Source organism: Salmo salar, chromosome ssa15 (genome assembly GCF_905237065.1).
Source record: "Salmo salar chromosome ssa15, Ssal_v3.1, whole genome shotgun sequence".
Lineage (NCBI taxonomy): Eukaryota > Metazoa > Chordata > Actinopteri > Salmoniformes > Salmonidae > Salmo > Salmo salar.
The window spans coordinates 75,007,027-75,031,131 of record NC_059456.1 but is presented as its reverse complement, the minus strand read 5'-3'; the positions used below and the strand labels follow the sequence as shown (position 1 = coordinate 75,031,131).

The 24,105-nt window shown below is 42.6% G+C and overlaps 1 protein-coding gene across 2 annotated transcripts in view; it reads left to right on the top strand.

The window, feature by feature from the left end:
* Positions 1-17,066, top strand: part of LOC106572132 (multiple epidermal growth factor-like domains protein 6) — an 85,578-nt gene extending 68,512 nt beyond the window's left edge. For both annotated transcript variants that reach the window (XM_014145998.2, XM_014145996.2), the window contains 11 exons: positions 9,087-9,215; positions 9,468-9,596; positions 11,707-11,838; positions 12,097-12,225; positions 12,472-12,600; positions 12,780-12,908; positions 13,250-13,378; positions 13,483-13,611; positions 13,804-13,932; positions 14,164-14,292; positions 15,826-17,066. In XM_014145998.2, the coding sequence (XP_014001473.2) occupies positions 9,087-9,215; positions 9,468-9,596; positions 11,707-11,838; positions 12,097-12,225; positions 12,472-12,600; positions 12,780-12,908; positions 13,250-13,378; positions 13,483-13,611; positions 13,804-13,932; positions 14,164-14,292; positions 15,826-15,902 (1,370 nt within the window). In that variant the 3' untranslated portion in view covers positions 15,903-17,066. The remainder of the gene's footprint in view (positions 1-9,086; positions 9,216-9,467; positions 9,597-11,706; positions 11,839-12,096; positions 12,226-12,471; positions 12,601-12,779; positions 12,909-13,249; positions 13,379-13,482; positions 13,612-13,803; positions 13,933-14,163; positions 14,293-15,825) is intronic.
* The last annotated feature ends 7,039 nt before the right edge of the window (positions 17,067-24,105 follow it).

Sequence of the window (24,105 nt, the reverse complement as noted above, 5' to 3'; positions counted from 1 at the left end):
AGATTATGTCAGCAGAGTACCCAGCCAGAAATAATCAGACACCCATTTTTCAAGCTAGCATATAATGTCACATAAACCCAAACCACAGCTAAATGCAGCACTAACCTTTGATCTTCATCAGATGACACTCCTAGGACATTATGTTATACAATACATGCATGTTTTGTTCAATGAAGTTCATATTTATATCAAAAACCAGCTTTTTACATTAGCATGTGACGTTCAGAACTAGCATACCCCCCGCAAACTTCCGGTGAATTTACTAAATTACTCACGATAAACGTTCACAAAAAACATAATTATTTTAAGAATTATAGATACAGAACTCCTTTATGCAATCGCTATGTCCGATTTTAAAATAGCTTTTCGGCAAAAGCACATTTTGCAATATTCTGAGTAGATAGCTCGCCATCACGGGCTAGCTATTTTGACACCCACCAAGTTTGGCCCTCACCAAACTCCGATTTACTATAAGAAAAATTGGATTACCTTTGCTGTTCTTCGTCAGAATGCACTCCCAGGACTTCTACTTCAATAACAAATGTTGGTTTGGTTCAAAATAATCCATAGTTATGTTCAAATATCCTCTGTTTTGTTCGTTACAATTACAACATTTTCTGTCAAGATAGAACTACTAAAGGGGGCGGAGTTGCAATCTACTTTAGAGATAACCTGCAGAGTTCTGTCATACTATCCAGGTCTATGCCCAAATAGTTTGAGCTACTACTTTTAAAAATCCATCTCTCCAGAAATAAGTCACTCACTGTTGCCGCTTGTTACATACCCCCATCAGCTCCCAGCTGTGCCCTGGACACCATATGTGAATTGATTTCCCCCCATCTATTGTCAGAGTTTGTACTGTTAGGTGACCTAAACTGGGATATGCTTAACACCCCGGCCGTCCTACAATCTAAGATAGATGCCCTCAATCTCACACAAATTATCAAGGAATCTACCAGGTACAACCCCAAATCTGTAAACATGGGCACCCTCATAGATATCCTCCTGACCAACTTGCCCTCTAAATATACCTCTGCTGTTTTCAACCAGGATCTCAGCGACCACTGCATCATTGCCTGCATCCGTTATGGGTCCGCGGTCAAACGACCACCCCTCATCACCGTCAAACGCTCACTAAAACACTTCTGCGAGCAGGCCTTTCTAAACGTCCTGGCCCGGATATTGACCTCATCCCGTTTGTAGAGGATGCCCGGTTGTTCTTCAAAAGTGCCTTCCTCACCATCTTAAATAAGCCCCTTTCACCATCTTAAATGTGCCCCTTTCAAAAAATAAGAACAGATATAGCCCTTGGTTAACTCCAGACTTGACTGCCCTTGACCAGCACAAAAACATCCTGTGGCTCACTGCACTAGTTTCGAATAGTCCCTGCGATATGCAACTTTTCAGGGAAGTCAGGAACCAATATACACAGTCAGTTAGGAAAGCAAAGGCTAACTTTTTGAAATAGAAATTTGCATCCTGAAGCACTAATTCCAAAAAGTTTTGGGACACTGTCAAGTCCATGGAGAATAATAGCACCTACTCTCAGCTGCCCACTGCACTGAGGCTAGGAAACACTGTCGCCACCGATAAATCCACGATAATCGAGAATTTCAATAAGCATTTCTCTACGGCTGGCCACGTTTTCCACCTGGCTTCCCCAACACCAGCCAACAGCTCTGCACCCCTCGTAGCAACTGACCCAAGCCACCCCCCCCCCCGCTTCTCCTTCACCCAAATCCAGACTGCTGATGTCCTGAAAGAGCTGCAGAATCTGGATTCCTACAAATCACCTGGGCTTGACAATCTGGACCCTCTCTTCCTAAAATTATCCGCTGCCATTGTCACAACCCCTATTACCTTTCTGTTCAACCTCTCTTTCATATTGTCTGAGATTCCTAAAGATTGAAAAGCGGCCACGGTCATCCCCCCTCTTCAAAGGGGGAGACACTCTAGACCCAAACTGTTACAGCCCTATATCCATCCTGCCCTACCTTTCTAAAGTCTTCGAAAGCCAAGTGAACAAACAGATCACCGACCATCTCAAATCCCACCGTACCTTCTCCACTATGCAATCCGGTTTCTGGGCTGGTCACGGTGCACCTCAGCCACGCTCAAGGTCCTAAATGACATCATAACCACCATTGATAAAAAACAGTACTGTGCAGCCGTATTCATCGACCTGGCCAAGACTTTCGACTCTGTTAATCACCGTATACTTACCAGCAAACTCAACAGCCTTGGTTTCTCTAATGACTGCCTCGCTTGGTTCACTAATTACTTCTCAGAGTTCAGTGTGTCAAATCAGAGGGCCTGTTGTCCGGACCTATGGCAGTCTCTATGGGGGTGCCACAGGGTTCAGTTCTCGGGCCGACTCTTTTCTCTGTATATATCAATGATGTCGCTCTTGCTGCGGGTGATTCTTTGATCCACCTCTACGCAGAAGACACTATTCTGTATACATCTGGCCCTTCTTTGGACTGTGTTAACAAACCTCCAGACGAGCTTCAATGCCATACAACACTCCTTCCGTGGCCTCCAACTGATCTTAAAAACTAAATGCATGCTCTTCAACCGATCACTGCCCGCACCCGCCCTCCCGCCTAGCATCACTACTCTGGACGGTTCTGACTTAGAATATGTGGACAACTATAAATACCTAGGTGTCTGGCTAGACTTTAAACTCTCCTTCCAGACTCATATTAAGCATCTCCAATCCAAAATTAAATCTAGAATTGGCTTCCTATTTCACAACAAAGCCTCCTTCACTCATGCTGCCAAACATACCCTCGTAAAACTGACTATCCTGCGATCCTTGACTTTGGCGATGTCATTTACAAAGTGGCCTCCAACACTCTACTCAGCAAATTGGATGTAGTCTATCACAGTGCCATCCATTTTGTCACCAAAGCCCCATATAGTACCCACCATTGCGACCTGTATGCTCTCGTTGGCTGGTCCTCGCTACATATTCATCGCCAAACTCACTGGCTCCAGGTCATCTATAAGTATTTGCTAGGTAAAGCTCCGCCTTATCTCAGCTCACTGGTCAACATAGCAACACCCACCCGTAGCACACGCTCCAGCAGGTATATTTCACTGTTCGCCTTTCCTTCCAGTTCTCTGCTGCCAATGACTGGAACGAATTGCAAAAATCACTGAAGTTGGAGACTTATGGAATCATGTAGTAACCAAAAAAAGTGTTTACCAAATCAAATTATATTTTATATTTTACATTCTTCAAAGGAGCCACCCTTTGCCTTGATTACAGGTTTGCACACTCTTGACATTCTCTCAATCAGCTTCATGAGGAATGCTTTTCCAACAGTCTTGAATGAGTTCCAACATATGCTGAGCACTTGTTGGGTGCTTTTCCTTCACTCTGCAGTCCAACTCATGCCAAACCATCTCAATTGGGTTGAGGTCGGGTGATTGTGGAGGTCGGGTGATTGTGGAGGCCAGGTCATCTGATACAGGACTCCATCATTCCTTCTTAGTCAAATAGCCCTTACACAGCCTGGAGGTGTGTTGGGTCACTGAAGTTGGAGACTTACAGTATATCTCCCTCACTAACTTCAAGCATCGGCTGTCAGAGCAGTTTACCAATCACTGCAGCTGTACACAGCCCGTCTGTAAATGGCCCATCCAACCAACTACCTCATCCCCATATTTGTTTTTTGTTTTTTTCTGCTCTTTTGCACACCAGTATTTCTACTTGCACATCCTCATCTGAACATCTAATCACTCCATTGTTAATTGCTAAATTGTAATTACTTTGCCACTATGGCCTATTTATTGCCTTATCTCCTTACTTCATTTGCGCACACTGTATACAGATTTTCTATTGTGTTATTGACTGTACGTTTGTTTATCCCATATGTACCTCTGTTGTTGTTTTTGTCGCACTACTTTGCTTTATCTTGGCCAGGTCCCAGTTGTAAATGAGAACTTGTTCTCAACTGGCCTAACTGGTTAAATAAAGGTGAAAAAAAACTGTACTTCTCTTACCTGATATACACATACAGTGTCTTGTCACTGTATGTGCATGTTTATGTCTAAGCAGGAGTAGTAACAGATAACATGTCATGGGGATAACGTAATCTGATTACAAAAATGAAGTAACTCTAATCCGCCTGGATTTTTGGGGTATTACTTCATTTAATAAAATGAACATTTGATAAAACTTTATCAGTATCTCTGTTATTTATCTCACCCTCAAGACTTCTCTTGTTCTCATCTCAGCAAGATTATATTGTCCTGCTAATCACCCATCAAGGGTGGATGGCTTCTTTTGTATTCATACTGGTTGGTTGACTCAATAGGTGGCCTCAAACCATTAACACCTGGCCCACTGGTCAGTCAGTCATCTGGACTCCACAGAGTTCCTGCTTGCTGTGTTGTAGCCTATGTACTTTCACTCTCTCTCTAGTAGTGGGAGAAAAACAATTCTTTCAAAATGCAAAATTTCTAAATGCAATCATGTTTTGACCATGGTGCTTACCTACAGAACAGCAAGAAGAACTGCACCTACCTTCAGGCTATGCCAAACCCTACACCCCAATCCGAGCACTCCGTTCTGCCATCTCAGGTCTCTTGACTCTCCCACCCCTATGGGAGTGTAGATCCTTCTCAGCCCAGTCCAAGCTCTTCTCTGTCCTGGCACCACAATGGTGGAACCAGCTTTCCCCTAAAGCTAAGACAGCAGAGTCCCTCCCTGCCCATCTTCCCGAACACCTCTGAAACCCTACCTCTTCAGAAAGTATCTTAAATAATCCTGCTCCTCACCTCAACCCCCCCAACCCCCAAAAAATGCGGAACCTGCACTTGAAGGCAAAGGTGGCTACTTTGAAGAATCTCAAAATAGAAAATATATTTTGATTTGTTTATCACTTTTTTGGTTACTACATGATTCCATATGTGTCATTTCATAGTTTTGATGTCTTCACTATAGAAAATAGTAAAAATAAAGAAAACTCCTGGAATGAGTAGGTGTGTCCAAACTTCGAATTAGTACTGTAGACATAAATTACACGGCTTGCTAACAGCAATATTATTTAGAGTTATCACTCTAGCTAACCACTTTCTCACGTGGCAAATTAGCCGCAAATGAATTAGCCTATGTGATATTTCCAGTTATCCATGAGTACTCCTCCAAAATCTGGTGCTGTGGTATGACAGCAGAGCTGCCTATCGACTAGACAGGCGGGGTGCCCACTACAGGCCGCTTTTAGTCAGCGAGCAGCCACACTCTTCCAGCGGGTGAGCTTCACACTGCCTCGTCACACTTCTCCCAACTGGCGGCACTACAGATGCCCGTTGGAGCAAGCTGATGCTTATTATATATATATATATATATATATATATTTATTTATTTTATATACACTACCGTTCAAAAGTTTGGGGTCACTTAGAAATGTCCTTGTTTTGAAAGAAAAGCTGTTTTTTTGTCCATTAAAATAACATAAAATTGATCAGAAATACAGTGTAGACATCGTTAATGTTGTAAATGACTATTGTAGCTGGAAACGGCAGATTTTTAATGGAATATCTACATAGGCGTACAGAGGCCCATTATCATCAACCATCACTCCTGTGTTCCAATGGCATGTTGTGTTAGCTAATCCAAGTTAATCATTTTAAAAGGCTAATTGAGCATGAAAAACCCTTTTGCAATTATGTTAGCACAGCTTAAAACTGTTGTTCTGATTAAAGAAGCAATAAAACTGGCCTTCTTTAGAGTATTTGAGTATCTGGAGCATCAGCATTTGTGGGTTCGATTACAGGCTCAAAAGGGCCAGAAACAAAGTACTTTCTTTTGAAACTCCTCAGTCTATTCTTGTTCTGAGAAATGAAGGCTGTTCCATGCGAGCAATTGCCAATAAACTGAAGATCTCATACAGCGCTGTGTACTACTCCCTTCACAGACCAGCACAAACTGGCTCTAACCAGAATAGAAAGAGTGGGAGGCCCCGGTGCACAACTGAGCAAGAGGACAAGTACGTTAGAGTGTCTAGTTTGAGAAACAGAAGACTCACAAGTCCTCAACTGGTAGTTTCATTAAATAGTACCCGCAAAACACCGGTCTCAATGTCAACAGTGAAGAGGTGACTTCGGGATGCTGGCCTTCTAAGCAGAGTTCCTCTGTTCAGTGTTTGTATTCTTTTCCCCATCTTAATTTTTTATTTTTATTGGCCAGTCTGAGATATGGCTTTTTCTTTGCAACTCTGCGTAGAAGGCCAGCATCCCGGAGTCGCCTCTGGTTAGAGCCAGTTTGCGCTGTTCTTTACATGGTGCGTTTATATTTTTGTTCAGGTGGGTCATGTTTTGGAGGACGCATGAACCGACCTTCGCCTCTCCTGAGCCCTTTGGGGAGTTGCAGCGATGAGACAAGGTCGGAATCACCACAAAATTTGGGAGAAAAAGGGTGTAAAAAAATATTGTCGTCTGATTTGCATGTTTTTTGGGAATTAATACGTGTCACATATCAGTTTGCAAAAAATGTAAAAAAATATGTATTGTTAATAAAGCCGCAAACAAACATGGTCTCTTTTTTTGCTTTCTGCTTTCTTGAGTAAGGCAGCTCCAAAATGCCGGTGTTTCAGCCTAGCTCAGTGCTTTCTTTGGTGGAGGGGCAGCCAGCGGAAAATACAGAGCTTAGGGGTTGGCAATCTTCTCTAGTTGCCCTGTGACTGGCTCAGTGTTCTGTCACTCATGGGGACACTACGTCACCGCAAAATCTACAGGGAGAGCTTGACCCTGCTGGTCATCTATGAACGTTTGAACATCTTGGCCATGTACTGTTATAATCTCCACCCGGCACAGCCAGAAGAGGATTGGCCACCCCTCTGAGCCTGGTTCCGCTCTAGGTTTCTTTGTAGGTTCCAGCCTTTCTAGGCAGTTTTTCCTAGCCACCGTGCTTCTACATCTGCATTTCTTGCTGTTTGGGGTTTTAGGCTGGGTTACTGAATAGCACTTTGTGACATCGGCTGAAGTAAAAAGGGCTTTATAACTAAATGTTATTGATTGATTGAACGTTCAAGCCCCCTTGGGTGCTGCCATATACACTGCTCAAAAAAATAAAGGGAACACTTAAACAACACAATGTAACTCCAAGTCAATCACACTTCTGTGAAATCAAACTGTCCACTTAGGAAGCAACACTGATTGACAATAAATTTCACATGCTGTTGTGCAAATGGAATAGACAACAGGTGGAAATTATAGGCAATAAGCAAGACACCCCCAATAAAGGAGTGGTTCTGCAGGTGGAGACCACAGACCACTTCTCAGTTCCTATGCTTCCTGGCTGATGTTTTGGTCACTTTTGAATGCTGGCGGTGCTTTCACTCTAGTGGTAGCATGAGACGGAGTCTACAACCCACACAAGTGGCTCAGGTAGTGCAGCTCATCCAGGATGGCACATCAATGCGAGCTGTGGCAAGAAGGTTTGCTGTGTCTGTCAGCGTAGTGTCCAGAGCATGGAGGCACTACCAGGAGACAGGCCAGTACATCAGGAGATGTGGAGGAGGCCGTAGGAGGGCAACAACCCAGCAGCAGGACCGCTAGATGGGCAGTGTATTGCAGGGCAAGTACAGAGCACTGGAACTACAGGGACCTTTGTCAAAGGCCTCCCTTCTCGATCCCCGGTACAAAAGCTGCAGGAGAGATTGCTTGGGGGACACAAAAGAAACCCTAGGCCAACTTGGAACTGGGGGCAGCACTCAGAGTCGGTGCTAGTGGTGCCGCTGCCACTACGGATGGGGATGGCTGTGCACCTCCCCCAGCTAAAAAGAGGAATCTAGGGGATCTTCTTAAGAAGGAAATGGGCCCTCTAAGCTTAACTCCGCCACCCTTGACAGTGCGCTGTGACACCGAGATGATGCACTATTTGAAAGAGGAGGTACTGGACGAATCCGATGACCCTCTGTCATGGTGGCGGGATAACCATTATAGCTTTCCTTTCTTGGCTCAACTTGCCAAGAAGTCCATGTGCATTTGCGTAACCAAATCCGGACGTGATTGGGAGTCCCATAGGGTGGCGCACATTTGGCCCAGCGCCGTCCGGGTTTGGCCAGGGTAGGCCGTCATTGTAAATAAGAATTTGTTCTTAACTGACTTGCCTAGTTAAATAAAGGTTAAATAAAAAATAAATGTAAAAAATAGCACCGCGCCAGAGAAAGTGTTCAGCTCAGCAGGGATCATCTCTGTCCAGTCTTCACTGAACCCCGATAAAGTAAACATGCTGGAGTTTCTTGCTCGGAATCTCAAAGAGGAGGAAGACTTAAAAGCTCCTAGCTTAACTTTAGTGTGTGCCATAGGCCTTCTACAACTGACTGTAGCCTAACAATAGACAATAGCTTTGTGAGTGCATGGCACATTTTCTTTTTACAATTTGTTTATGAGAGATAATAGGCCCTATTGCCTTTTTTATAGCTTAAACTTTGAGTGCAGTAGCCTACCGTAGCCCTCTTTTTGCTTTTTCATTCAACAATTTGTTTATAAGAACAAAGTAGAAAAAAAATATTCTATTTTTTTTTAAGGTTTAGGGATATATTTATTTGCACTCTCTTGCTCTGTTTTAAAAAAAATGTATTTTCTATTATTATTATTATTTTGAAGTGTTAGCCTATACTAACGCCTAAGTACAGGTACTTTTTGTTGCAATGCTAATGTCTTTATATCACCCCAGTAAACATGCACACCTTTGGTCGACGTATCAAAATCTTTAGTTAATATGTAGTTCAGAGAGTTTGCACATTGGGAAGACGTCACCGAGACATCAGAATAGTCTTGACACTAAGCAAACTATGCCTAAACAGCATGTTATTTTTTTAAATCAATAACATTCACATTTTTAAACAGTAAATGTGTTTGTGTATGCTTAATCCCAACAGCAACAACAGCGTAGTAGATCGTCTTTGATAATGGTGATGGTGGTAGTAGCCTATAGAAAGCTTTTGTCTCCAAGCCAAGGGTAAGAGCCACGTCTTGCGGTTCAATATGAGAAGCAGCAGTGCAGAGGAGCTTAAGCACTTTGACAGCAGTTCAACATGTTTTTGTTTTTTGTGCGCTTGTGTCCTAAACAGCGTGTGAGGCTGGCCTGTTTGGCCCAGGGTGTGAGGAGCGGTGTCGATGTAACCATGGGGATGTGTGTGACCAAGTCAGCGGTGTGTGTTTGTGTCCTCCTGGCTGGAGGGGACCCAAGTGTGACAGAGGTAAGGCCAAAGTGCTGATCTAGGATCAGTCTTGCCTTTTAGATCATAATGAATAAGATTACATGGACAGGGGATACCTGATCATACATCAGCAAACCTACTCAGAGGCGCTTTATGAATACAGGTCGTGATATATAGTAAAATATGAATGTATAGTAACTATTTATTACAAGGACCTGTATATACTGTAAATCACAACAGACTGTATGCATTGACTTCATTGAACATATGTAATTTCCCCGTTCACCACAGCCTGTTTACCTGGCTCCTATGGGAATGACTGTCTGAGCTATTGTAACTGTCCCCACGGCACTTCCTGTAACCATGTCTCTGGCAAATGTGGCTGTCCCCCTGGATTCACTGGCAATGGCTGTGAGCAAAGTGAGTGACTTGGGGAAGCTGAAGGATAGTGAAGATGTGTTGTGTATTGTACTGTTTTTCTTGTTTTGTGTTGCATTGAACAAAATAACAGACTCTGCAATGACACATGCAATGATTAAAAATCAGCTGTTTAGCAACCTAACAAGTTAGCATTAGTTTGGTGATAGATTGTGGTGTGTCATAGTGTATTAAGTGCCTGTAGAGGGAGCTCTGGTCTAGCCTAGAAGCTAGAGCCAGAGGGATAGGAGAATAGAGTCATGGAGAACTGAATGCTATGGCCATGTTTGAATAGTTCAGAAATGTATCCTTAGTTCCTTGAGGTAAGCACAGATCTAGTATGCTTTCACCATCAACAATCCGACCATTGCAGATCTATGATAACCTCAAGGAAATTAGGAAGGAAGGATGCATTTCTGAGGTATTCGAACAGGGCCTATGAGGTAGATATGTATTGTATGTAATGGTGGTGCTGCATGAAATGACAATAAATATACATGTTTTCTTATTACCAGCTACAGTAGGCATATAGAACATTTGGAAAGTACTCAGATCCCTTGACGTTTTCCACATTTTGATACATTACAGCCTTACTCTAAAATGGACTAAATAGATTTTTTTCCTCATCAGTCTACACACAATACCCCAAAATGACAAAGCGAAAACAGGTTTTTAGAAGTGTTTGCACATTTATTAAAAATAAAAAACAGAAATACGCTATTTACACAAGTATTTACACAAGTACCCTTTGCTGTGAAATTGAGCTCAGGTGCATCCTGTTTCTATGGATCATCCTTGAGATGTTTCTACAACTTGAATGGAGTCCACCTGTAGTAAATTCAATTGTTTTGACATGATTTGGAACGGCACACACCTGTCCATATAAGGTCCCACAGTTGACAGTGCATGTGAGAGCAAAAACCAAGCCATGAGGTCGAAGGACTTGTCGGTAGAGGTCTGAGACAGGATTGTGTCGAGGCACAGATCTGGGGAAGGGTAATACATTTCTGAAGCATTGAAGGTCCCCAAGAACACATCATTCTTAAATGGAAGAAGTTTGGAACCACAAAGACTCTTCCTAGTACTGGCCGCCCGGACAAATTGAGCAATCGAGGGAGAGGGCCTTGGTCAGGGAGGTGACCAAGAACCCGATGATCACTCTGACAGAGCTTCAGAGTCCCTCTGTGGAGATGGGAGAACCTTCCAGAAGGACAACCATCTCTGCAGCACTCCAACAATCAGGCCTTTATGGTAGACTGGCCAGACGGAAGCCACTCCTCAGTAAAAGGCACATGACAGCCCACTTGGAATTTGCCAAAACACACCTAAAGGACTCTCAGACCATGAGAAACAAGATTCTCTAGTGTGATGAAACCAAGATTGAACTCTGGCCTGAATGCCAAGAGTCACATCTGGAGGAAACATGGCACCATCCCTACGGAGAAGCACGGTTTTGGCAGCATCATGCTGTGGGGATGTTTTTCAGCGGCAGCGACTGGGAGACTAGTCAGGAACGAGGCAAAGATGAATGGGGAAAAGTACAGAGAGATCCTTGATGAAAACCTGCTCCAGAGTACTAAAGACCTCAGACTAGGGAGAAGGTTCACCTTCCAACAGGACAACGACCCTAAGCACACAGCCAAGACAATGCAGGAGTGGCTTCAGGACAAGTCTCGGAATGTCTTTGAGTGGCCCAGCCGGAGCCTGGACTTGAACCCTATCGAACATCTCTGGAGAGACCTGAAAATAGCTGTGCAATGATGCTCCCTATCCAACCTGACAGAGCTTGAGAGGATCTGCAGAGAAGAATGGGAGAAACTCCCCAAATACAGGTGTGCCAAGCTTGTAGCGTCATACCCAATAAGACTTGAGGCTGTAATCACTACCAAAGGTGCTTAATTTTTAATACATTTACTAACATTTCTAAAAATGTGTTTTTGTATTGTCATTATAGGATAGATTGATGAGAAGAAAAAAAACCAATTGAATCCATTTTAGAATAAGGCTGTAATGTAACAAAATGTGGAAAAAGTCAAGGGTTCTGAATATTTCAGATTGCACTGTACCTTTGTTGTATGGGAGTTGATGTGTGTGTTGTGTGTTTCTCTACCAGTATGCCAACCTGGCACGTATGGGCTGAACTGTAACCAGGTGTGCCAGTGCTCTGGCACCAACCAGCTGTGCCACCCTGTCACCGGCCTCTGCTTCTGCGCCCCGGGTTACCATGGCAGCAACTGTGATCAAGGCAACCACCCCACACACATACACAGACAGACACACACTTCCTTAACCAATGTCACGAAGGAATTCCATTGTTGAAAGTTTGTTAGCTTACAATAGTCATGTGTTCAGGAGTTTTTCCACAATGTGACCTGATCAGGAAAAACTCTTGGCCCTAGTTATGACATCAGCTGATCAGAAGAAAACGTTGCTCTTACCAGTAGGAAATGTTCTAACCATAATTACTACCACAACTAGGTCCTGTGTGTGTTTGCCTTGACAGAGTGTGACATGGGACGGTATGGCCCAAACTGTGAACGCCCGTGCCAGTGTCTGAATGCCGGTGTGTGCCAGACCACCACGGGCACCTGTCAGTGCCCATCGGGGTACATCGGAGCAGACTGCAACACCAGTGAGTGCCAACGTGTGCCAGGGGAATGGGCATATCCATAGGCTATTGACAGAAGGAGCAGGGGAATGGACATTTACATATAATACATTGATATTTACATAGTATTTAGTTCAACATTAGAAAGTAAAATGGTAATTGTATAAAATGGTATTTGCATGTATTTTTGATCCTATAACACAAGCAGTACCATATAATATTTGGCATGGTCTCCTCTTTTTCCCCTATCTTTTCCTATGGTTCTACCAGCATGCCCATCAGGGCGCTATGGGCAGGACTGTGCCAAGGTGGCCCTGTGTGGCGAGGGGGCACGAAGTGACCCAGAGACGGGCAGGTGTGTGTGCAAGGCGGGCCAGCGGGGAGAAGACTGCAGACAGGGTAACACTCACACATATTTCTGTTTATTCTAGCTCCACAATGAGTGTAATCAATGTATTAATCCACCCCATCAAGTTTTATTTGACATTCTATAGTGTGTGTGTGTGTGTGTGTGTGTGTGTGTGTGTGTGTGTGTGTGTGTGTGTGTGTGTGTGTGTGTGTGTGTGTGTGTGTGTCAGGTTGTGCCCAGGGCTGGTATGGGGAAGACTGTGGCCAGCACTGTAACTGCAGTAACGGTGGTGTGTGTGAACTGGTCTCTGGAGGCTGTACCTGTGGACTAGGCTGGACCGGACCCAGCTGTGATACAGGTGACCTGACTGTACATACTATTTTAAATATTTTAATGTCTTTGCTTATTTCCTTTATCCAGCCTGGAGTGCCAGGTAGGTGACATTTATATTGGTTCAATTGCATCAGACAGGATCAATCAAGCACATACACAGTATTTCATTTATTTAAAATAGTATTTAAACCCATGTCATGACAATCATGTCAACAGCACACATTTCACATTTTCCTCATTGTGTTGTTTTGTGAATTTATGTGGAGACTCCATTTGAGTGCCCCTGATATCATGAGCCCGTGACACCATTCCATTGCTTACCCATGACAAGGTGTTGTATGTGTTTTCTGTTGCTTGGTCACTCAGAGTGCCCATCAGGGAGTTACGGAGCCAACTGCAAACTGCGGTGTGATTGTCACAACAACGGGACCTGTGACAGAGTGACGGGAGAGTGCCAGTGTGACCCGGGATACTATGGTCACCTGTGTGAACATGGTGAGGCAGGGCTGTTCAGTCTGTCTAATGTTCTGTTGTTCCTATGTTCTGTTTGATTTTCTAAAGTTCTAATATTCTGTCTGATGTTCTAATGTTCTGTCTAGCCTGCCCTGCTGGTTTCCATGGCCACCGCTGTCAACGCCAGTGTAAGTGCCGAGGCCTCGCCCCCTGTGACCCAAGCACAGGGCACTGTCTCTGCCCTACTGGTTACCATGGATACCACTGTGAGAAAGGTGAAAAGCAGTTTAACAGTCAGAAATAAGGATTAGGCTGAGATTTAGTAGATACAACTGCTGATATAGTGGGACTGTTACATGCCCCAGTCATAGTCTTTTACTTACAATGCTGAAGGATGGGGACTACTTTTCATTATCATATCCATGTGTGCGCTGAATGCTCCCCCTCCCTCTCATTCCCTGTCACAGAGTGTGAGCAGCATCGTTTCGGGGTGGGCTGCAACCAGTCATGTGACTGCGAGGGGGACACCCCATGTGACCCCATGACCGGCCACTGTCTGTGCCCCACAGGGAAGATGGGAACGCGCTGTGACACAAGTAGTTATTTGTTTCTTTATATCTAATATTGAAGTAGTGTGATTTATCAACATTTTTCAAACGACTATGGGGTGACTCCTAACTTCCACTTAAGTCAAATGTTCACTTAGTCTCCCATTAACATCAATGCAGTTAGACTTAAAGTCAATGTAAGGATTCAACCATGCCAAACAACACTACAATCTAAAAGTGTTGTCGCACTTCTTGTTTCCCTGTCTGGGTTGTGTCCAGATTGTCCAGCGAACCACTACGGCCCAGACTGTTCTGAGAGATGTGAGTGTAGGAACGGGGCACGGTGTGATCCACGGAATGGCGGCTGCACCTGTCTACAGGGCTGGATAGGACCTACCTGTCAGGAAGGTACGTGTATTAATAAGGTGACGGGACAGAGCAGGCACGGATGTGGCAGAGCATTATGGGTAGTGTAGTACATGCTACACTAAGAACTGCATGACTAGGATAAATATCCCACTGATTAAGGCGCTATACAAAAACACACATGTACAGAGACATTTAAGATAAAATCAACTCGGGACACACTTTACAATAAAACAATACAAATAAAGGACATAAAAGCAAGCAGATGGCAATACAATATATGAACAGTGGTGTAAAGTACTTTAAGTAGATAACCTCGACAGGATAGGTGTCCCTATACCGGGACGGTTAAGCTAACGTGCGCTAATGTGATTACCATGACAGTTTTAAGAAACAGCAAACTTTCCAGGACATAGACATGTCGTATATGGGCAGAAAGCTTAAATTCTTGTTAATCTAACTGCACTGTCCAATTTAAAGTAGCTATTACTGTGAAAAAATATCATGCTATTGTTTGAGGAGAGTGCACAACAACAAAACACATTTATCATGGCAACTGTTTTGATACATTCACCTATGAAGGTAAATAATGTACTTACATTCAGTAATCTTGCTCTGATTTGTCATCCTGAGGGTCCCAGAGATAAAATGTAGCATAGCTTTGATTGATAAAATACATTTTTATATTCAAATGTAGGCCGGCGGAGATACAATCTTCGGCAAAATCATTCGCAAGGAGATTCCTGCAAAAATATTATTTGAAGATGGCCTGTGTGAACGTTAGTGTATAAGCTAATGATCCATCATGGAGTCTAAGCAAGATGTCCTTAGAAGTCCTTAGGAAACTATGCAATATTTAGTTTTTTTATGTATTATTTCTTGTTAGATTTTGCTGCGCTGTCAGATCTAGAAGCACAAGCATTTCGCTACACTCGCAATAACATCTGTATGTGACCAATAACATTTGATTTGTATGACATTCCTGGGAGTGTGTAAACTTACATTTTGTATTACCATATCATTTTTGTATGTTCTCTATAGTTATGTACTTGAAAATGTATCAATTGACCAATTCGGCACATTTGGACAGACTTGATACAAAATATTGTCCAGTATTGCCATGCTTCACTGGATCAATCTGAAACTTTGCACACCCACTGCTGCCATCTATTGGCCAAAATCTAAATTGCACCTAAACTGCAATAATACATTATGGCTTTTCTTTTGCATATCAACGATGATGAAAAAAAAGCATGTTTAATTGATTGTATTATCTTTTATCAGATCTAATATGTTATATTCTCCTACATTAATTTCACATTTCCACAAACCTCAAAGTGTTTCCTTTCAAATGGTATCAAGAATATGCACATCCTTGCTTCAGGTCCTGAGCTAGATTTGGGTATGTCATTTTAGGCAAAAATTGAAAAAAAGGGAATGATCCTTAGGTATCTTTACTTTTACTCAAGTATGACAATTGGGTGCTTTTTCCACTACTGTATATGAATAAAAGAACATAAAAGATGTCTAAAGAAAAGAACGCTCTTTCTTCTCTCTCTGTCTTCTCGTCTGCAGAAGGGTCCTCACGTCTCCACAGCAGTCCCAACAGAAACCAAGAAAATAAGCACTCACACACACACGCACACTCATAGCACCCCCTACTGACTGACCCTCAGCTGGGGCTTACTGGTCACCTCTAGAGGTCACAGAGCTCGAAACCGAACTGACACACTCAAAACAATAGACTGTTTATACAGAGATGGGAGTGCAATGGCATGGACTTGATGAACTAAATACCAGTAGGTGTCAGAAATTGTACTGAGACCTATTGGTGTCAGCGCCGGGACCTATGAACTGGTATATGCCATTTATGGAGAGTTGTCTAATCGCAGACATTGATGAGACAATGGAGTTCACATGACACACTACACTTGACGTCATAGGGTTGATTCTGCTACACTTCACGCTACGGGGTAAACTCTGCTACACTTTGCTTGACGGGGTTGACTCTTCTATACTTTTTGTTACGAGGTTGACTATCCTACACTTCACGCTACGGGGTTGACGCTGCTACACTTTACGTGACTGGGTTGACTCTTCTATACTTTTTGTTATGGGGTTGACTCTTAAAGGTACTCAAGTGTTACCAGACACTGGTACACATTTTCTAGTTTGCCCTGTATAAGAGGACATTTCTGGGTCAAATTCCAAAAAGGACAAAGTTATGCAGAGGTTTGTGGCATTATTTACTGTAAAATGCAGTTCAGTTGTTGAAAATCATGTACCATGCTTAACTGTTGTGTGTATTTGTCTGTACATTGCATGTATGTAAATGTGTTCACGTCTACAATACAATCATGTTGTACTTATACTCTCACGATATGGTAGTACCTCATTGGAAGGAGGTTTTCACATTGAGGAGATTTGCTTTTCGTTCATAGAATTTGTTGTACTTTGGAGTAATATCATTGAAGTTGTAGTCCTGCTTATTGGCTTCTCCAAAAACAATAGTTTACACACACATGATCCATTTGTTCTCTTTGCTGCCACCATTGCACTATACAGACTCCTATGACACAGTTGATTTAATGATAAGAAACAATTCAGGATAATGTTGATCTGAATTAAATGTTCTACAGTATTTAGAAAGTTTGCACCCAGTATTGATGATGTGCACAGCCATGCACACAGGTCAATAGGCTTTAGTCCACATGCCTTATTCTACATGTTTTATACTCTATGAAATAAGTTACAGCTCCTCAGCGAAATGGAGGGAAAAGTGCTGCGGTTTTCAATAAAGACATTTTGGGATTGTAGTATGTGTGCTGCAAAATATAACTCAAACCAGAAGTAAAGCTTTAGACCGCATTTAAAGAGCAATTCCACTGCTTTTCAAGCTCATATTCATCATCCCATGCAGTCTAAGAGCAAATGCCCTTAGGCTGCATCTGCCCTATATAGAGCCAGGGATAGCAGAGGGGAGTCATGTACAACTATTCTACAGATGCTATACATTTACTTAGCCTGATCCCAGATCTGTATGTACATTAGCAAACCCCTCTGACTGTATGTATGGGAGGAATAATCACAAGAGTTTACTAAAGTACATACAGGTATGGGACAAGGATAAAAATGATAATCTTGGTCATTGCCAGACCAGTGTGATCAAACTGCATGGTCAAGTGCAATATGAAGTCAAGGTGTTCTACATTCCTGCAGTAGCCTCTGTCACCATCTTCTGGTGTCTCACCACATTACATATTGTGATCTGTCTGCCTTCCAAAAAGAGCTACAACAACTATACAACAAGTCAACATGAATTCTTAGAATTGATTGCCAGCCTACACTGGAAAGGGCAAAATATATTTTAGCCTACATTCCTAGCTTATATATATATATATATATATATACACATACACACACACACACACACACACACACACACACAACCGTTCAAAGTTTTTTGTCCATTAAAATAACATCAAATTGATCAGAAATACAAGACATTGTGAACATTGTAAATGACTATTGTAGCTGGAAACGGCAGATTTTTTATGGAATATTTACATAGGCGTACAGAGGCCCATTATCAGCAACCATCACTCCTGTGTTCCAATGACACGTTGTGTTAGCTAATCCAAGTTTATAATTTTAAAAGGCTAATTGATCATTAGAAAACCATTTTGCAATTATGTTAGCATGGCTGAAAACTGTTGTTCTGGTTAAAAAAGCAATAAAACTAGCCTTCTTTAGACAAGTTGAGTATCTGGAGCATCAGCATTTGTGGGTTCAATTACATGCTCAAAATGGCTAGAAACAAAGTACTTTCTTCTGAAACTCGGCAGTCTATTTTTGTTCTTAGAAATGAAGGCTGTTCCATGCGAGAAATTGCCAAGAAACTGAAGATCTCGTACAACGCTGTGTACTACTCCCTTCACAGAACTGAGCAAACTGGCTCTAACCAGAATAGAAAGATGAGTGGGAGGCCCCGGTGCACAACTGAGCAAGAGGACAAGTACATTAGAGTGTCTAGTTTGAGAAACAGATACCTCACAAGTCCTCAACTGGCAGCTTCATTAAATAGTGCCCGCAAAACACCAGTCTCAATATCAACAGCGAAGAGGCGACTCCGGGATGCTGGCCTTCTTCTTCTTATACTTTTTTTTAAATCACAATTTGACTCACCAGGGCTGCGTTTACACATAACTTTTCACATCAGATCTTTTTCAGGACTACATAAAATACACATTTAAAAAAGATCTGATTTGGCTGCCTTTCTAAACGCAGCCCAGGTAACCATTTAAGCATAGTTTACATCTTGCATTAACATGGTTTGTTGCATCTACACATGGTATTAAAATGTGTCTCTAATCCGTTTACTGTGACCACATTGACCAGATTACCTGATCTATCCCTGAATGCTAATTATTTGAAAGATATTTCAAAAATAATATATAGTTTAAGACAGATTGATGCCATAAAACAATGGTGTCACCTGTCAATTACTTTAAAGGGCAGGATAATGGATACGTTTACATGCACATAATACTGATTATTGTGAATACTTAATATACACTGCTCAAAAAAATAAAGGGAACACTTAAACAACACAATGTAACTCCAAGTAAATCACACTTCTGTGAAATCAAACTGTCCACTTAGGAATCAACACTGATTGACAATAAATTTCACATGCTGTTGTGCAAATGGAATAGACAACAGGTGGAAATTATAGGCAATTAGCAAGACACCCCCAATAAAGGAGTGGTTCTGCAGGTGGGGACCACAGACCACTTCTCAGTTCCTATGCTTCCTGGCTGATGTTTTGGTCACTTTTGAATGCTGGCGGTGCTTTCACTCTAGTGGTAGCATGAGACGGAGTCTACAACCCACACAAGTGGCTCAGGTAGTGCAGCTCATCCAGGATGGCACATCAATGCGAGCTGTGGCAAGAAGGTTTGCTGTGTCTGTCAGCGCAGTGTCCAGAGCATGGAGGCGCTACTAGGAGACAGGCCAGTACATCAGGAGACGTGGAGGAGGCCGTAGGAGGGCAACAACCCAGCAGCAGGACCGCTACCTCCGCCTTTGTGCAAGGAGGAGCAGGAGAAGCACTGCCAGAGCCCTGCAAAATGACCTCCAGCAGGCCACAAATGTGCGTGTCTGCTCAAACGGTCAGAAACAGACTCCATGAGGGTGGTATGAGGGCCCGACGTCCACAGGTGGGGGTTGTGCTTACAGTCCAACACCGTGCAGGACGTTTGGCATTTGCCAGAGAACACCAAGATTACCACTGGCGCCCTGTGCTCTTCACAGATGAAAGCAGGTTCACACTGAGCACGTGACAGACGTGACAGAGTCTGGAGACGCCGTGGAGAACGTTCTGCTGCCTGCAACATCCTCCAGCATGACCGGTTTGGTGGTGGGTCAGTCATGGTGTGGGGTAGCATTTCTTTGGGGGGCCGCACAGCCCTCCATGTGCTCGCCAGAGGTAGCCTGACTGCCATTAGGTACCGAGATGAGATCCTCAGACCCCTTGTGAGACCATATGCTGGTGCAGTTGGCACTGGATTCCTCCTAATGCAAGACAATGCTAGACCTCATGTGGCTGGAGTGTGTCAGCAGTTCCTGCAAGAGGAAGGCATTGATGCTATGGACTGGCCCACCCGTTCCCCAGACCTGAATCCAATTGAGCACATCTGGGACATCATGTCTCGCTCCATCCACCAATGCCACGTTGCACCACAGACTGTCCAGGAGTTGGCGGATGCTTTAGTCCAGGTCTGGGAGGAGATCCCTCAGGAGACCATCCGCCACCTCATCAGGAGCATGCCCAGGCGCTGTAGGGAGGTCATACAGGCACGTGGAGGCCACACACACTACTGAGCCTCATTTTGACTTGTTTTAAGGACATTACATCAAAGTTGGATCAGCTTGTAGTGTGGTTTTCCACTTTAATTTTGAGTGTGACTCCAAATCCAGACCTCCATGGGTTGATAAATTGGATTTCCATTGATTATTTTTGTGTGATTTTGTTGTCAGCACATTCAACTATGTAAAGAAAAAAGTATTTAATAAGATTATTTCTTTCATTCAGATCTAGGATGTGTTGTTTAAGTGTTCCCTTTATTTTTTTGAGCAGTATATTAATATAATAGTTTGCTTAAAACACGTCCACTAATTAGAGGTCCAATCCTGTGAGGGCGTGTTAATCCTTAATAGTCTAAGATGGGGGAGGGGGGTGGGGTTCTACTAAGCTATATGGAATTGTTTTAAGAAAGTATTACCAAAAATAATTTATCTATTTTATTTCGAATTTTAAGACGCCTTGAATTATAAGAAATAACATATACACTACTCGCCAAAAGTTTTAGAACACCTACACATTTAAGTTTTTCTTAATTTTTACTATTTTCAACATTGTAGAATAATAGTGAATACATCAAAACTATGAAATAACACAAATGGAATCATGTAGTAACCAAAATAGTGTTAAACAAATCAAAATGTATTTTAAATGTGAGATTCTTCAAAGTAGCCACCGTTTGCCTTGATGACAGCTTTGCACACTCTTGGCATTCTCTCAACCAGCTTCATAAGGTAGTCACCTAGAATGCATTTCAATTAACAGGTGTGCCTTCTTAAAAGGTAATTTGTTGAATTTCTTTCCTTCTAAATGCATTTGAACCAATCAGTTGTGTTGTAACATGGTAGGGTTGGTTTACAGAAGATAGCCCTATTTGGTAAATGACCAAGTCCATATTATGGCAAGAACAGGTCAAATAAGCAAAGAGAAATGACATGAAGGTCAGGCAATCCGGAAAATTTCAAGAACTTTGAAAGTTTCTTCAAGTGCAGTCACAAAAACCATCAAGAGCTATGATGAAACTGGCTCTCACGATGACCGCCACAGGAAATGAAGACCCAGAGTTACCTCTGCTGCAGAGGATAAGTTCATTAGAGTTAACCAGTTACCAGCCTCAAACATCGGCAATTGACTGCACCTCAGATTGCAAACCAAATAAAAGTAACAGACACATCTCAACATCAACTGTTCAGAGGAGACTACGTGAATCAGGCCTTCATGGTCTAATTGCTGCAAATAAACCACTACTAAAGGACACCAATAATAAGAAGAGACTTACTTCGGCCAAGAACCACGAGCAATGGACATTAGACCAGTATAAATCTGTCCTTTGGTCTGATGAGTCCAAATTTTAGATTTATAGTTCCAACCGCTGTGTACAGTGCCTTAAAGTATTCCACCCCCTTGGCGTTTTTCCTATTTTGTTGCACTACAACTCGTAATTTAAATCGATTTTTATTTGGATTTCATGTAATGGACATACACAAAATAGTCCAAATTGGTGAAGTGAAATGGAAAAAAATTACTTGTTTAAAAAAATTTACAAAAATGGAAAAGTGGTGCTTGCATGTGTATACACCCCTTTTGCTATGAAGCCCCTAAATAAGATCTGGTGCAACCAATTACCTAGTCACATAATTAGTAAAACTAAGTCCACCTGTGTGCAATCTAAGTGACACATGATCTGTCACATGATCTCAGTATATATACACCTGTTCTGAAAGGCCCCAGAGTCTGCAACACCACTAAGCAAGGGGCACCACCAAGCAAGCGGCACTATGAAGACCAAGGAGCTCTCCAAACAGGTCAGGGACAAAGTTGTGGGGAGGTATTAAATCCATTATAAAAAAATGGAAAGAATATGTCACCACAACAAACCTGCCAAGAAAGGGCCGCCCACCAAAACTCACAGACCAGGAGGGCTTTAATCCGAGAGGCAACAAAGAGACCAAAGATAACCCTGAAGGAGCTGCAAAGCTCCACAGCGGAGATTGGAGTATCTGTCCATAGGACCACTTTAAGCCATACACTCCACAGAGCTGGGCTTTACAGAAGAGTGAGCAAACATGTTTGTTGTTCGCCAAAAGGCATGTGGGATACTCCCCAAACATATGGAAGAAGGTACTCCGGTCAGATGAGACGCAAATTGAGCTTTTTGGCCATCAAGGAAAACGCTATGTCTGGCGCAAACCCAACACCTCCCATCACCCCGAGAACACCATCCCTACAGTGAAGCATGGTGGCGGCAGCATCATGCTGTAGGGATGTGTTACATCGGCAGGGACTGGGAAACTGGTCAGAATTGAAGGAATGATGGATGGCACTAAATACAGGGAAATTCTTGAGGGAAACCTGTTTCAGTCTTCCAGAGATTTGAGACTGGGACGGAGATTCACCTTCCAGCAGGACAATGACCCTAAACATACTGCTAAAGCACCACTCGAGGGGTTTAAGGGCAAACATTTATTGGAATGGCCTAGTCAAAGCCCAGACCTCAATCCAATTGAGAATCTGTGGTATGATTTAAAGATTGCTGTACAGCAGCAGAACCCATCCAACTTGAAGGAGCTGGAGCAGTTTTGCATGGAAGAATGGGCAAAAATCCCAGGGGCTAGATGTGCCAAGCTTATAGAGACATACCCCAAGAGACTTGCAGCTGTAATTGCTGCAAAAGGTGGCTCTACACAGTATTGACTTTGGGGTGGGTGAATAGTTATTCACGCTCAAGTTTTCCGTTTTTTGGTCTTTATTTATTGTTTGTTTCACAATAAAAAATATTTTGCTTCTTCAAAGTGGTAAGGCATGTTGTGTAAATCAAATGATACAACCCCCCCCCCCCCCCCCCAAAAAAAAATCCATTTTAATTACAGGTTGTAAGGCAAGAAAAAAGGAAAAATGCCAAGGGGGGTGATTTCTTTCGCAAGCCACTGTATTTGTGAGACACAGAGTAGGTGAATGGATTATCTCTGCATGAGTGGTTATGGCTCTTAAAGTCAGATCCAACAATAATGTCAAATGTCTCAATATCCAGGGCTTAAAAACAAATGTGTCATTGAAAGCTGACGATTCATGTTTTCTTATAAATCCGCTATTTGGATCTCTGCACAGCCTCATAGAGGATCTAGATAACTCTTCTAACCTCTCTGAATTACAACCAAATTATGATAAATGCACCATATTACATATTGGGTTGTAAAAAAATATAACTTTTACATTACTGTGTAGTTTACCAATAAAATGGTCTGACGGTGAAGTGGACATACTCTGTATTCATATCCCTAAAGAAATGATCTAACTTCAATACATTGTAATAGAAAGTTAGGCATAATAGATAAACCAGAAAAAAAGCAATGTTACAACCTGTGTTGTGGCAACCTCTGTCCGGTGAAGTCCACAAAGCAAATTGCATGTAACAGTTACATGACATACAGCATGGTCAAGCAAGTTAATGTTTCCGACATTTTCGAACCACTAAACAACTATTGATTTAGAACCACAGGGAGTTACCGCAAGTCACTAACAAAACAGGAGCTGCTTCCACTATTCCAGCACATCAACATTTCAACATTATCAAATGACCTATGCTTAGTCTATTACAGTGACAGCTAAAAGATACCAAAAACTATTTATTCCAATAAAAGTAAGTTAAATATGGTATGGCTGTCCATGGTTCTTATTTCTCTGTGTGTGTGTGTGGGTGGGTGTGTGTGTGTGTGTGTGTGTGTGTGTGTGTGTGCTTTCCTGCAAGTAGAAAAACATGTTGACTCACCCTACATGTAGAGAAATGCAAATGCCATCCTCCTCTCTTTCAGGTTGACGAAACGGTCTATGACTCAGTACATGCTTTTATTTTTTGTTCTAGGCTACCTGAATAAAATGCTTGCTCGCTAGCCTAACTTCCTTTCATGGGCAACATTAGCTAGAGTCTAGGAGTCCTGCTAGGGGGACAACTTCCAGTGAAACTGGAGGGTGCGCAATTCAAATAAATAATC